At 43.5% G+C, this 16,593-nt stretch overlaps 1 protein-coding gene across 1 annotated transcript in view; it reads left to right on the top strand.

The window, feature by feature from the left end:
• ACER3 (alkaline ceramidase 3) overlaps positions 1–16,593 on the top strand; it is a 107,293-nt gene that overhangs the window by 88,227 nt on the left and 2,473 nt on the right. The window contains exons 9-10 of the mRNA XM_040339993.1: positions 3,649–3,753; positions 9,850–9,895. Coding sequence (XP_040195927.1) covers positions 3,649–3,753; positions 9,850–9,895 — 151 coding nt within the window. The remainder of the gene's footprint in view (positions 1–3,648; positions 3,754–9,849; positions 9,896–16,593) is intronic.

Genomic DNA, 16,593 nt, shown 5'->3' with positions numbered 1-16,593 from the left:
TCCTGTCAGGGAGAGAGGAGACCGATGCTGTGTCCCTTGTACATAGGGACACAGCATCGTTCACCTCCCCCAGTCAGTCCCCCTCCCCCCACACAGTTAGAACACACCCAGGGAATACATTTAACCCCATCCTCACCCCTTAGTGTTAACCCCTTCCCTGCCAATCACATTTATACAGTAATTAGTGCATTTTTATAGCACTGATCGCTGTATAAATGTGAATGGTCCCAAAATTGTGTCAAAAGTGTCCGATACGTCCGCCGCAGTATCGCAGGCCTGACAAAAAAATCGCAGATCGCCGCCATTACTAGTGGAAAAAAAATCATAAATCTATCCCCTACTTTGTAGGCGCTATAACTTTTGCGCAAACCAATCAATATACGCTTATAGCGATTTTTTGTTTAACAAAAATATGTAGAAGAATACGTATCGGCCTAAACCAAGAGAAATTTTAATTTGAAAAAAATTGGGATATTATAATAACAAAAAGTAAAAAATATTGTCTGTCTTTTTTCAAAATGTTCTGTCTTTTTGTTTATAGCGCAAAAAAATAAAAATCGCAGAGATGATCAAATACCACCAAAAGAAAACTCTATTTGTGGGAAAAAAATTATAAAAATATAATTTGGGTACAGTGTTGTATGACCGCGCAATTGTCATTCAAAATGCGTCAGCGCTGAAAGCTGAAAATTGGTCTGGGCACGAAGAGGGTTTAAGTGCCCAGTAATGAAGTGGTTAAAAATATTAAAGAAATTCAGGGTAGGTGACACCTCCTCTTTAATAACGCGCGCACACACACACGCATGCACGCTTCCCTTTGCCATGCTCCCTTTCCACTCCTATAGGTCTGTCAGAGCCTTTGGAAATCCCCAGTACCCAGGTGTGTGTCATTTTCTTTGCTTCCATCCAGGATGCATTGCTCAAGCCTCTTTCAGATGGGGTGGAACCATCCAGCAGATATGCCTGCTTAGCAGGGGGTCTCTCCGCTGATCCCCGCTGAGCAGGCGGATGACAGGTCCGTGTCTGCTCCGCTATGCTATGCTATGCTATGCTAGACACAGACTTCTTTTCTCTATGGTACGGTTTTGGATGGAAATGGACTGCAGAAGATACTGGGTGCCTTGGCGAGACAGTGGCCATTTGTTTGTTATTGTTGAAACCTGTGATAGAGGGACCTTTTTTAGATTGTAAGCTCCATGAGGACAGGGACTTTACATACATAAAGTGCCGCAAAAATTGATGGTGCTTTGTAAATGCATGTAATAAAAAATATTGGGGAACAAAGGAAAGATGAATGTGGGGTGTATGGGAAGGATGGGGGTGTATTGCTTTGCCCTGCATGGACAAAGCATTTTGTAACTTTTCCCCATTCAGGGTATTATTCCAAAATCATTCAGTACCAGAAGGTGCCTTTGCCTCTTAACCAGTCTTTCTCAACCTTTTCAACACAGAGGAACCCTTGCAATACCTTTCTGGTCTTAAAAACCCCCAGATAAAAATTACTATATATATATATATATATATATATATATATATATATATATATATATATATATATATATATATATATATATATATATATATATATATATATATATATATATACACAGTTGTGTTCAAAATTATTCAACCCCCCAATGCTGTAAAGGGTTTTAGGGAATTTAGTGTACATTTGTAATTGTATTCAGAATGAAATCCTACAAGGACTTTATAAAGAACCATATGCAACTAAAATGACATCAATTGGTTTTGTAATACAGTAGTAAATGTTTATTTTGTGAATTCTTCATTTACACAATTATTCAACCCCTTAAAGACTACCACTCTGAAGAACAGAGGTTCATTGAAGTGTATTCAATCAGGTATTGAAAACACCTGTGGATGTCAGGGAGCAGCAATAAAGCCTAATAAGCACCAATCAGGCAGCTTTAAAATGACTGTGATCCTCAGCTCCTTCTAGACATTTTCTGGTGTGGTTACAAACATGGTGAAGTCAAGAGAATGGTCGGGGAAGACAAGAGAAGAGGTGATTACTCTTCACAGGAAGGGCAATGGCTATAAGAAGATTGCAAAGATGTTAAACATACCAAGAGACACCATAGGAAGCATCATTCGCAAATTCAAGGCAAAGGGCACTGTTGAAACGCTACCTGGTCGTGGTAGAAAGAAGATGCTGACTTTGACTGCTGAGCGCTACCTGAAGCGTAGAGTGGAGAAAAGTCCCCGTGTGACTGCTGAGGAACTGAGAAAAGATTTGTCAGATGTGGGTACTGAAGTTTCTGCTCAGACAATACGGCGCACACTGCGTAATGAAGGCCTCCATGCCAGAACTCCCAGGCGCACCCCCTTGCTGTCTCCAAAGAATAAGAAGAGTCGACTGCAGTATGCAAAAAGTCATGTGGACAAACCACAGAAGTTTTGGGATTGTGTTCTGTGGACTGATAAAACAAAATTAGAACTGTTTGGGCCCATGGATCAACGCTATGTTTGGAGGAGGAAGAACAAGGCCTATGATGAAAAGAACACCTTGCCTACTGTGAAGCATGGCGGGGGGTCAATCATGCTTTGGGGCTGTTTTGCTTCTGCAGGTACAGGGAAGCTTCAGCGTGTGCAAGGTACCATGAATTCTCTTCAGTACCAGGAGATATTGGATGACAATGTGATGCAGTCCGTCACAAACCTGAGGCTTGGGAGACGTTGGACCTTTCAACAGGACAATGATCCCAAGCATACCTCCAAGTCCACTAGAGCATGGTTGCAGATTAAAGGCTGGAACATTTTGGAACATTTTGTGGCCATCGCAGTCACCAGACTTAAATCCGATTGAGAACCTCTGGTGGGACTTAAAGAAAGCAGTTGCAGTGCGCAAGCCTAAGAATGTGACTGAACTGGAGGCTTTTGCCCATGACGAATGGGCCAAGATACCCGTAGATCGCTGCAAGACACTTGTGTCAAGCTATGCTTCACGTTTAAAAGCTGTTATAACTGTAAAAGGATGTTGTACTAAGTACTAAGATTGAATGTCAATTGGGGGTTGAATAAAACTGATAATGATGTGAGGACAGAAAAGACATTTGTGGTTATTTCATTATAAATGTTATGTTATATTTGTCTGACCTACACGTGCCTCTTTGATTTAATTGTAAGCAGGATGACTGAATGATCAAAATCAATGTCAAACTGGCCAAAACAATCAATTTCAGTGGGGGGTTGAATAATTTTGAATACAACTGTAAAATATATATATATATATATATATATATATATAATAATGTGTGTGTGTGTGTATGTGTGTATATATATATATATATATATATATATATATATATATATATATATATATGTGTATATATATATATATATAATCTCATGATGCATAAGTGTGAAGGTTGTTAGGAAGAATACTCCTTACACTTGTGGTCATTGTGAAGAATTTCCTCTTATAGATGGCTAAACAGATCAATGGTGTCAGTGGTAACTTATCTTAGGGGCTGAACTTGGTCGTTGCTCAAGGAACCCCCAGCAACCTCTGGAGGAACCTAGAGTTCCATGGAACCCTGGTTGAGAAACCCTGATCTAAACATATGTGTTTTTTAAATCTTTCCCCTGTAAATGACCAAATAAAAAACTCATTCTATTTTCTTCCAGGAATGTACGGCAGAAGATGCCCCCGGTCGTCGGGGCCGTGACACAGTTCCATGCCTGGTGGCACATACTGACTGGACTGGGTTCTTACCTGCATATTTTATTTAGGTAAATCCACGTTATTGCCCCTTATGTGGCACTTCTTTTAACTGATTCCATATTGCTTATTACCAAAGAGAAATTGTTGCCTCGGTGTGCCTTATAAAATTGTACAGGACACGGCATATGCTGTCTGCTGCTCACCATGGAAGCTCCAGAATGCCACCCCAAGTTGAAACGTTCAGACACTGCGCTCTTAAAGAGGAAGTAAACCTTGTAAAAAAAAAAAAAACTTAAAAAGACAACCTGCAAGACAAAGGCATAATGAGCTAGTATGCATAGCATACTAGCTTATTATAAATTACTTACCTGAGATCGAAGTCCCCGCAGCAGCCCTTGTTCGCCTCCTCTGACGCCGCCATGATACCTGGAGTGACTTCCGGGTATCGCTGCTCCGGCGCTGTGACTGGCCGGAGCAGCGATGACGTCGCGCACGGGAGCCGCCACTAATGGCATGATGCCATTGGCGGCATGCTCTGCGCCTGTGCCCGATGTCTATGGCGCATGCGCCGTAAGCATCGGTGCTGCAATTTGTTGCAAATATCTCCTAGGCTGTGCAGGTCTGGGAGATATTACTTGCACCTACAGGTAAGTTATAATCTAGACTTACCTGTAGGTTAAAGTGGTTGTAAAGGGTTTACAACCACTTTTAAGACCTGTACTGTAGAAGCTGTGTCCATAATAGGTGGAGGGAGGGAAAGTGACTAGTCATCGGTTGTGCCTGTAGGCCCCCGGCAGCTGATCTTTTCCCCCCAATTACTGACTTGATATACCTTGTTCTGCTCTTTTGTGAAGGCGACCATCTTGGTAGAGGCAGGACTGCCCTTCCTCATGTCAGAGCTGTCTGGTGGAGGATTGGCCAAGTTGCAGCAGGAGAGAAGACGGAAGAGTAGATCCATAGAAAGGGATGAAACCTAAGCAGGGAGGTTTTTGTACTGCAGATTCCCAGGTTCAGCTTCCTCCTTTTGGCAAGGAGAACAGTGAGCAGGACAGTAAAAACATCACCAAATCTGGATAGACTGGCAGTCTGAGGGCAGCAGTGCCTTGTATGATCTCACACTGAAGATATACAGCTGTAGGGCTACTCAACGGGACAAATAGAATTTTTAGGGTACTGAGTAGGCAGATTAAAAATGTCAAGCTGTTCCTATAACATTCCAATTCTTTACTTGCTGTGTTTGGACCAGTTCATACCCCAAAAATGCACTCCGGATACGTTCCAGGTCCGTTTTTGCTGGCAGTTCACACCACACGAAGTTCCAGTGTGTTTTTGACACAATTTGCTAGGTTCCAGTACAGTTCTGTGCAGAAAAAATGCAGCACGCTCTACTTTTATTTATTTTTTATTTTTTTTCTGCACCAGAAACTGACTGCACTGATGTGAACTAGCCATTAGAAGACACTGTATGAATTTTTACTGCAGGAAAAAAAGCGCATGGAACTGCATCTTGTGTGAACTAGCACTAATGGTTGGTAGAGGAGTTAGCATTGCATTGTGGGATGCAAGTTGGGTGATTAGAGTTTACATTTAAAAGCTTTAAAGTGTTACTAAACCCATAACAGTAAAATCAGTCTGTATATGCATGAAGGCATGCTTGTTATACTCACTGTGGAAACTAAGGGGTTAATTCTCTGCATGGTGTAAAATTGCTGTGCAACAGTCACCACCGTTTACGATATTCCATTCCACCAACCCACGACAGCTTATCCGTCAATCCAGCCGACAGGCACGACCCATTCCATTTCCCAGAATAACGAGACAACACACAGCTCTGTTACTGGTTCCAAAATGAATGAATACTTTTAATGGTAAAACTCAGTCTTATATACAGTTACAAGCATGTGACAGTTAATCACAGGGACAATGAAACTCTCCACCCAAACCATCACACAATGGGGCTTCAATTACACATTCAGATGGGCTAATTACTAATCATTATGCTGACGGTCTGGCTCTGCGATAAGTGATCCCCACCTGTTACACAAAACACATTCCTTTACTAAACATAATTGACACGCTAATCCACTAAACCTGAGAAGTCCGACATCTGACCTTTCAGACTGCCAACACATATCTATCATCAATAGACTTTTCACACACAACCGTGTCATTAGCACACACAATGAAAGCAGACCTAATTAGCACAATGGACACAGAATGCAATCACAGCAAGACACTTAAACATCCCACAATAGGCAGCCTTAATTAGCATCTCAACAGTCTGAGACATTCTTATTAACCTGTAATATTCCAAGATCCTGCAATACATGAATTATCATTTATGTCCCATCTCATGTAATCTGAGATATCAGTTCTCAGTCATCCTATGCCCAAAAGGGATTTAGGATGACCCTAGACCCAAGAGTCCTTGGTGAAGCTGGCACAGGAGTACCCCACATCCTTCAAAACTCTCTGGGTGTCATGGGCCATTCCGTTACATGCTGTTTGATCCTGTATGCACAGATCCTCCTCCTTGTTTCATTGTCTCCAAAACATGTCCAGATAAGACAGAGTTACTGGAGTCAGGCTGCACATGCTCAGTTTGTTGTGTATTGCTAGAGAGTTTTTTTTCTTGGAAGCGTGCATGTGATCAGCACAGGGCCAATCAATGTTTAGACAGTGGGTAAGGGGTCCTGCATCCTGATAGGACAGCCAGGGAAGTATGAAAACTCCTCCTACAAACTTTAACCAGACACTGATATAAGTCACACGACTGCTATATACTGCTGATTAGAAAAGGCATTCAGCAGTTTATATTTACTAAAATAATTGCATTTCCATGTTCTGTGGGAGACCAAAAATAGTGAATGCAGAGTCCTGGGTTTAGTAAGACTTTAAGGTTTATTAGCTGCATGAACACTAGGTTGGAGGTAATAAAGAATAAAGTTGCGCTCTAGCTAAATATTAAGTGAAAATCACAAACCAAAAATACCGATAAATAGTCCTGCGAAGAATCTTGGTATATGTATCCAATATAAACTATATAGTAAAAATGGTGATGCCGAAAAGGCAAACAAAGATCCTAAATGGAAATCCAGTGTGAAAAATCCTGTGAACAAATATGCACAAAAAATACACACAAATAACGTTCTATTGCAAGAAAAAACTCAAAGGCGAAGAGTTAAACTTAGTCCTCTGATAATATGTAATAAGAAAGTTCTTATGAAAGAAATAATCCTACATTTTCCAGGGTGGAAAAACATTTTGGCTAAATGATCTCCAATGTGGAAGGATGAATAAATAACTCAAACTCCAGAAATTCTATCGGACAAACATGATGAATCCACCACCGAGTGCAGTGTGCGCTTACCAGCTGCACATATTAATACAGCGTGTGGCTATCACCCGGCCAGGGTCTCTGTCCTTGCGATGTTGACGCACGGTTCGTCTGCTCGCTCCACCACCAGCGCTGTCTAGAAACAATCAGCTGGTCGATCCTCTCCTCCGCTCCACAATCGTTCAGAGATGGGGTCAGGTCTCAAAGAAGGGGACATACAAAAGCATCGCAATGGGTAAAAACTGATGGGTTTATTGATAAAAAAACAGGTTCGCCAAAGGTGTGTAGAAAAAGAGAAAGGAATAAAATGTTGCAGCTGGCCGGCAGCAGTAAACACGCCTGTGCATACAAGCAGCGGGACGTATCACGTGGTGACGTCAGCACGTCGCTCCTTCCAAGGTTGGAGGTGCCATGAGGCAAAATATCAAAATTGGATTATATGTGCCAACACCTGGTAATGCCAGCTTTTGCCTAGTATTTTTTTTTGTGGAATAAGGTCCTAAACACATTGGGGTTGATTTACTAAAACAGGAGAGTGCAATATCTGCTGCAGCGGTGCATGGTAGCCAATCAGCTTCTAACTTCAGCTTGTTCAAAAAAAGCTTTTTGCAAAAAAAGAACTGGAAGCCGATTCGTTTCTATGAAGAGCTGCACCGGATTTTGCACTCCCTGGCCCGGATTCTCGTACGAGTTACGCCGGCGTATCTCCAGATACGCCGTCGTATCTCTGAGTCCGAGCCGTCGTATCTATGCGTCTGATTCTTAGAATCAGTTACGCATAGATTTGTATTAGATCCGACCGGCGTAAGTCTCTTACGCCGTCGTATCTTAACTGCATATTTACGCTGGCCGCTAGGGGCGCGTACGCTGATTTACGCCTAGAAATATGTAAATCGGCTATATACGCCAATTCACGAACGAACGTACGCCCGGCCGACGCAGTACAGATACGCCATTTTACGTTAGGCTTTTCCCGGCGTAAAGTTACGCCTGGTATATGAGGCGTACCAATGTTAAGTATGGACGTCGTTCCCGCGTCTAATTTTGAAAATTTTACGTTTTTTGCGTAAGTCGTTCGCGAATAGGGCTGGGCGTCATTTACGTTCACGTCGCAAGCATTGGCTTCTTGCGGGTTAATTTGGAGCATGCGCACTGGGATACTTTCACGGACGGCGCATGCGCCGTTCGTAAAAAAGCGTCATTTACGTGGGGTCACATTAAATTTACATAACACACGCCCACATCTACCGCATTTGAATTAGGCCGGCTTAAGCCGGCCTATTTACGCTACGCCGCCGCAACTTTGGTTTGAGAATACGGCACTTGCCTGTCAAAGTTGCAGGGGCGTAACGTAAATAGGATACGTTACGCCCACACAAAGATACGCAATTCTACGTGAATCCGGGCCCCAGGTTTTAGTAAATCGATATAAACGGGAAAGAAATGTTGGCCAACAAACATGTAACGACATAGTTTTTCACCTTCTAGCGCCACCCTTTGGGCAACTTCTGCTAATGTTGTGTTATGGTGAGCATTGCTTCTGAGCATGAGTGTTTGTACATTGGAGTTTTATCCGACGCACTTGTGTACACATGATTGGATAATAGCCATCACACATTTGTTGGCGGACAATTTTGAAGCTTGCTATCCCACATTTGTCCGTAAAATCCAACAACAGTTGTCTGATGGAGCATACAAACGGTCGGATTTTCCGAAAACAGCCTGTCGGCACACAATTCCCATTGGATAATCCGATCGTGTGTACGAGGCTTTAGAGCCCGGCGGGGCACAGATGCGGCATCGGTCCACCTAGGTAAGTATGAATTCTAAAAAAACAAAGGGCCAGATCCTCAAAAGGGATATGCAGGCGTATCTGCTGATACGCCGTCGTATACCTGTTTCTAACTATGCGGCTGATTCAGAGAATCAGTTACGCATAGATATTCCTAAGATCCGGCAGGTGTAATAGTTTTACACTGTCGGATCTTAGGATGCAGTACCGCGGCCGCCGCTGGGGGCATTTCTCGTCGAAATTCCGCTTCGGGTATGCAAATTAACACTTACGGAGATCCACAAAGCGGTTTCCCTTCCTGAAGTCTCCGTAAGTTGTTAGTTTGCAAACGCAAAGATAGGGCTGCTTTTACAAAGTGTAAAGTTAGTACACCTTGTAAAAGTATACCCTTCTTTCCCGCGACGCTGTCAAATTTTTTTGAAATTTTTTTTTTTCCCGCCACATCTCTTTTTTTTTTCCCCGACGCAACTTTTTTTACCCGGCGCGATTCACAAAACTCGGCGCAACGTAAATCCGCGCAAAGCACGTCGGGAAAATAGCGTCGGGAGCATGTGCAGTACGTCCGGCGCGGGAGCGCGCCTAATTTAAATGGGACTCGCCCCATTAGATTGGGCACGCCTTGCGCCGGACAGATTTAAGTTACACCGCTGAAAATTTTCTAGGTAAGTGCTTTGTGGATCGGGCACTTAGGTAGAAATTTTGCGGCGGTGTAACTTAAATCCCAATATTTAAGTTAAGCCCGCTGTACGTGGATCTGGCCCAAACTTCTCTTTCAAGTACATAGACGATCCAACAACTTTTATCTACATTTTGGGCAAAAGCAAGTCCCCTACACTTATGGATGTATGTCGCAGCAATCCAAGGGTGGATCTGCATTTTTATGTGTCTTGTGGACTATCCTTCAGCAGTAGAATGTGACGCCTTGGTATGTGGTTTACAAGCTGTTATGATTTAGTGACTATGATGTAGCATGCTAAATAATAATAAAAAAAATGTATTGCTTTATTTTGACTGTTTTTATGTGCTTTGTTGCAGTTTGTACACAAGAACTCTCTTCCTTAAGTATCGGCCAAAGGTGAAGGTGAGTACTTCTAGTGTGTGACCTCTATCTCCATTATACTGCATGCTGTGTTTCCTTTTTTTTTTTTTTTTAAAGAACTAAGGATAGCACTCCGAGGATGTGAGAGCCACCATGGCTGCTACATCTGCATTTTGTTCAATTAACAGTGGGGTTTATTTACTAAAACTGGAGAGTTCAAAATCTGGTGCAGCTCTTCATAGAAACCAATCGGCTTCTAACTTCAACTTGTTCAATTAAAGGGCAAGTTCACCTTTTCAGAAGAATCTGTAAATCTTTTATTCTATCTTTTCATGAGACAACACTGAAGAAATACCAAAACATACCGTATTTGCCGGCGTATAAGACGACCCCCTATTTTTCCAGGAAAAAAATTGGTTTTGGGATATACTCGCCGTATAAGACGACCCCCTTCCTACTAGTCTTTCTGGAAGCTGAGGGGTAGCCGCAACAACCGCTGACAGAAACAGGCTTTTTTCAGATCTCACTGTGCCATTACATTACTTTAAACAAATGATATGAATAAGGTGAATGATGAGCGCAAAAAATTTGATGAATGGTGCACATAGAAAATAAAAAATGAATATGAATGTGAAACGTCCACTGTGAAAAAGATCTCTTATATAAAGAGAAAAATACACCAAGGTAATACATTCATCGGTGACCCTTTGATATAAATACGGTGGGTGATGAGCGCAAAAATAATTAATAAATGGTGCACATAGTGCAATAAAATTATAAAAAAAAAAAATTTTTATATAAAGAATATATATAAAATAAATCCAATATGAAACGAACAATGCTCTATGGCAGTGGTCTCAAAGTACCGGCCCGCGGGCCATTTGCGGCCCGCGGACCAGTTATAAATGGCCCTCAGGCAGGGTGGAAGTGAGGGGAGCAAAAAAACAAATTTATTTTTTTTTTTTTTTTTTTTTTGAGCTGGTGCCATCTGGTGGTGAGCCGTTGGTATTACAAGTTAAGCATTACAAGTTAAACAGCAATTCTAATGTCATTTTACACTATTTTCACTGCCATATTCTTCCCTCTAATTAGAACCCCCAAACATTATATATATTTTTTATCCTAACACCCTAGAGAATAAAATAGCGATCATTGCAATACTTTCTGTTACGCCGTATTTGTGCAGCGGTCTTACAAGCGCACTTTTTTGGGAAAAAATTACACTTTTTTTAATTAAAAAATAAGACAACAGTAAAGTTATCCCCATTTTTTTTTTATATTATGAAAGATAATGTTACGCCGAGTAAATTCATACCCAACATGTCACGCTTCAAAATTGTGTCCGCTTGTGGAATGCTGACAAACTTTTTTACCCTTTAAAATCTTCATAGGCGACGTTTAAAAAAATCTACATGTTGCATGTTTTAAGTTACAGAGGAGCTAGAATTATTGCTCTCACTCTACTAATCGCGGCGATACCTCACATGTGTGGTTTGAACACCGTTTACATATGCGGGCGCTGCTCACGTATGTGTACGCTTCTGCGCGCAAGCTCGTCGGGACGGGATGCATTTTCTGGCTCCTAACTTTTTTAGCTGGCTCCTAGATTCCAAGCAAATTTGTCAAACCCTGACTTACACCAGTGCTGGTGGTAATAATGCGCTCGCTGACACCAGTGCTGTTGTTTTTGAAGTTTGAAAGTTTGCATGCGGCCCCCCATGGCATATGAAAACTTGTCTTGTGGCCCTCAGGTAATTTGACTTTGAGACCCCTGCTCTATGGTGAGAGGAAATTAATAAACCAATGTGATGAATTCATAAAGGAAAACCACTGTGATTTAAATATGAAACAATATAGCAGTCCAGTGTAAAAACGAGATCTGAAAATAAAACAATAAATACAAAACAATTGTGGCAAAGTTCATATATGACAATTCCTATGTCAATGGAAAAAGGAGTGATGGAATATCCCAAATGGTGACTATGTGTCCGTGTATAAGTGATGGGACAATCCTCATATGCAGCTGGGCTCACAGAGCGCTTACCTCACCAACATGTAAAAACAGCATGGTATCTCCTTAGATGGGGTACGTCCCGGGAAACAATTCCTCCTCAACTTTCTCCCTGCTATGTTAGCAGCTGCGGTCCTGTAGATTTCAGAAACAGCGTCCTTCTCACTGTATGTGCGGCTACGGTCTTCACAAAAATGGAGGCTCCGTGTGCAAAAGCACTCGAGATGACCCAAAATAAATGGAAAAGGCTCCAATAGTGAAGTATTTCTAAAAAGATTTATTTACGTCCAAAGAGTAAAACAAAACAATGTTCAGCTTGTACAAAGCTTGAACAATAAACGTGCAGCGAAAAACCGGCTGTGTGGACGGGCTGATGCGTCACTTCCGGTCACGTCTAAGAGGCCTTACGCGTTACGTCACGACACGTCACTACACGTGTATTCATTACATTACATGCCTCCACTGTGCCATTACATTACATGCCTCCACTGTGCCATTACATTACATGCCTCCACTGTGCCATTACATTACATGCCTCCACTGTGCCATTACATTACATTACATGCCTCCACTGTGCCATTACATTACATGCCTCCACTGTGCCATTACATGCCTCCACTGTGCCATTACATGCCTCCACTGTGCCATTACATGCCTCCACTGTGCCACCACATGCCTCCACTGTGCCGGCCAAGACGATCTCCCTACCTTACTTTCTTTTCAGATTTTGGCTTCCAGGCTGCGGGCATTCATGATTCCAAAGCCGCGCCTCCTCCTCCTCAGGCTGTTCGGTGATAGGCGAAACACTAATTTTCCCAGCAGGGCCTCTGTTCAGTGTTCCGCCTATCACGGATGTCCTCTCGTCCGAGGATGAGAAGACATCCGTGATAGGCGGAACACTGAACAGAGGCCCTGCTGGGAAAATGAGTGTTCCGCCAATCGCGGAACAGTCTGAGGAGGAGGCGCGGCTTTTAAATCATGGATGCCCGCAGCCTGACGGAGACCGGTACCGGCGTATAAGACGACCCCCGACTTTGGATGCATTTTTTTGCATCCAAAAGGTCGTCTTATACGCCAGAAAATACGGTACTTGGGGGGCACACCCTAAAAATGCTATACATCTAAGATGGTGCTGCTATAAGACCAAAGACATACAAAACAGATTATAGCGCACACATGACATTTATCCTGCAAGGCTAGTTAAAAACACCTGAACATATTCAAAAATACTGCCCACTTACTGCGACAAAGTACCCCGAATTAGTGGGTCCTAGCCTGTTAATAGAATGAAAACCTAGTGTCTCAACCTTGGGAGATAAACTCCTCTATATGGGAGAACTGAAGGGATTCTTCCTATACACTGGTGGCCACTAATGTGAGGTAATGAAGAGGGGGAGGAAGAGTAGTGTGTTAACACTGAAGAAATGACACTTTGCTACAATGTAAAGTAGTAAGTGTACAGCTTGTATAACAGTGTACATTTGCCGTCCCCTCAAAATAACTCACACACAGCCATTAATGTCTAAACCGCTGGCAACAAAAGTGAGTACACCCCTAAGTGAAAATGTCCAATTTGGGCCCAAAGTGTCAATATTTTGTGTGGCCACCATTATTTCCCAGCACCGTCTTAACCCTCTTGGGCATGGAGTTCACCAGAGCTTCACAGGTTGCCACTGGAGTCCTCTTTACAGAGCTGGTGGATGTTGGAGACCTTGCGCTCCTCCACCTTCCGTTTCAGGATGCCCAACAGATGCTCAATAGGGTTTAGGTCTGGAGACATGCTTGGCCAGTTCATCACCTTTTCCCTCAGCTTCTTTAGCAAGGCACTGGTTGTCTTGGAGTTGTGTTTGGGGTCGTTATCATGATGGAATACTGCCCTGCGGTCCAGTCTCCGAAGGGAGGGGATCATGCTTGGCTTCAGTATGTCACAGTACATGTTGACATTCGTGGTTCCCTCAATGATCTGTAGCTCACCAGTGCTGGCAGCACTCATGCAGCCCCAGACCATGACACTCCCACCACCATGATTGACTGTAGGCAAGACACACTTGTCTTTGTACTCCTCACCTGGTTGTCGCCACACACGCCTGACACCATCAGAACCAAATAAGTTTATCTTGGTCTCATCAGACCACAGGACATGGTTCCAGTAATCCATGATCTTAGTCTGCTTGCGTTCTGTTAAACGGTTTGTGGGCTTTCTTGTGCATCATCTTTAGAAGAGGCTTCCTTCTGGGATGACAGCCATGAAGATCAATTTGATGCAGTGTGTGGCGTATGGTCTGAGCACTGACAGGCTGACCCCCCACCCCTTCATCCTCTGCAGCAATTCTGGCAGCACTCATATGTCTATTTCCCGAAGACAACCTCTGGATATGACGCTGAGCATGTGCACTCAACTTATTTGGTTGACCATGGCGGGGCCTGTTCTGAGTGGAACCTGTCCTGTTAAGCCGCTGTATGGTCTTTGCAGCTCAGTTTCCGGGTCTTGTCAATTTTTTTTATAGCCTAGACCATCTTTATGTACAGTGCCTTGCAAGAGTATTCACCCCCTTGAGGTTTTGTTGCCTCACAACCTGGAATTAACACGGATTGTTTTGAGGATTTGCATCATCTAATTTACAGAACATGCCCACAACTTTGAAGATGTGTTTTTTTTTTTTTGTAAAGCAAACAACAAATAGGACAAAATAACAGAAAAGGTCAATGTGCATAACTATTCACACCCCTAAAGTCAATACTTTGTAGAACCACCTTTTGCGGCAATCGCAGCTCCAAGTCTCTTTGGTAAGTCTCTATGAGCTTGTCACATCTTACCATTGCGATTTTTGCCTATTGCTCTTTGCAAAACTGCTCCTTCAAGTTGGATGGTTTGCGCTTGTGAACAGCAATCTAAGACTCACCACAGATTTTCTATTGGATTGAGGTCTGGGCTTTGACTAGGCCATTCCAACACATTTACATGTTTCCCCCTTAAACCACTGAAGTGTTGCTTTAGCAGTGTGTTTGGGGTGATTTTCCTGCTGGAAGGTGAACCTCCGTCCTAGCCTCAAATCACACACAGAGTGCTACAGGTTTTGTTCAAGAATATCCCTGTATTCAGCACCATCCATCTTTCCCTCAACCCCGAACAGTTTCCCGACTGCTGAAAAATGGTGTTCTTTGTGTAGCGCCCCCTTACTTTCAGTAAAGGCACTATGCTAAAGTTAGTGGGGAATGAGAGAGATAATTTGCTCTCATTCCGAATTATGTTAAATTTGGCTGTCGCCAAATCTGGATTGTTCTGTGGGTCAGACTGCTTTCTAGGGATGCGGTACCATCCCTGGGCGGCAGGTGGCACTGGAGAGGTCCAGGCGGAGCTGCTTTTTCCTAGCAGCCAATTAGAGGAGCTTTCCCTCGCGGGGCATGCTGGGGAGGAGTATTTCTGTGGCGGAAGCCTTTGTTCTTGGTTCTTCGCGGGTTCCTGGTTCCAGGTGCGGCACCCACCTTTAGGATGTGCGCACATCGCGGGCCCCACCACTATGGCCTACCTGGCCTGCGGTCGCGCGCAACGTGGAGTTCCTGACTCTGGGCCCTCTTGGCCTGGAGTGACTGATGCTACCAGGGGCCCCAGTGACTTACTGGGTCCCCAGCTCTACTGAAGAGATCCTAAGCTACGTGCTGTGCGGTGGGGGATCGGCTCAAGGAGAACCCGGAGGCAGGTTGTCTGAGAGACTTGAACGAACCATCGGGGATCTGGGTGACCGAACACTGACAGATAACCTTAGCACTGTCAGTCGGTGACCCCAAAGAGAAACACTGGGAGGATTTGCTCTGCTGTTCACCATTGTCAGCATTGAGCCTGTGGCAGAGGCCTCATCTGGAATCTTATTCAAAATCAGAGCCAAGTCAGTGGCAGAGACTTGTTGTTCTCAGCAACCTTAAAGTGACACTTTGGCTGCCAAGCTCGTGGCAGGAGTCTGTCCGGAGGCACTTCACCCACTCTGGCTGGAGTGGCGACGAACTGTATCTACTACTACTGAGAGCAGGATTGCTTTCCTCTTATCCAAGCCTGATACTGCAAGGTTCCTTTACTTCATCAACCTTTCCTGTCCTACCTCATGTTGATGTTGGTCGTGTTGGGCCGAGAAATTAAGCATTCAGAAAACCTTGTTCGCTGATTGGACATTCATTTACTGCTCTGCTCACTACCATCACTCCTAGACAACGATTAGAGGTGGCTTAATACGCTGTTTCCAAAAACAATCAGCGGCTCCTGAGGGGGTAGCGCTACATTTTTGTGATGTGATGTGTTGGGTTTACACCAGACATAGCGTTTTCTTTGATGGCCAAAAGATTACATTTTAGTCTCATCAGACCAGAGCACCTTCCTCCATACATTTTGTGAGTCTCCCACGTGTCTTTTCGCAAACTCAAAACGTGCCATTTTGTTTTTTTGCTGAAAGTAATGATTTTCTTCTGGCCACTCTGCCATAAAGCCCAACTCAATGGAGCGTACAGCTTATTGTCGTCCTATGTACAGATACTCCAGTCTCTGCTGTGGAACTCTGCAGCTCCTCCAGGGTTACCTTAGGTCTCTGTGCTGCCTCTCTGATTAATGCCCTCCTTGCCCAGTCCGTGAGTTTTGGTGTGCGGCCATCCTTTGGCAGGTTTGCTGTTGTGCCATGTTCTTTCCATTTGGTTATGATAGATTTGATGGCGCTCCTAGGGATCATTAAAGCTTCGGATA

The sequence above is a fragment of the Rana temporaria genome, chromosome 2 (genome assembly GCF_905171775.1).
Source record: "Rana temporaria chromosome 2, aRanTem1.1, whole genome shotgun sequence".
In the NCBI taxonomy this organism is placed as follows: Eukaryota; Metazoa; Chordata; class Amphibia; order Anura; family Ranidae; genus Rana; species Rana temporaria.
This window is presented reverse-complemented; position numbering and strand designations above follow the sequence as displayed.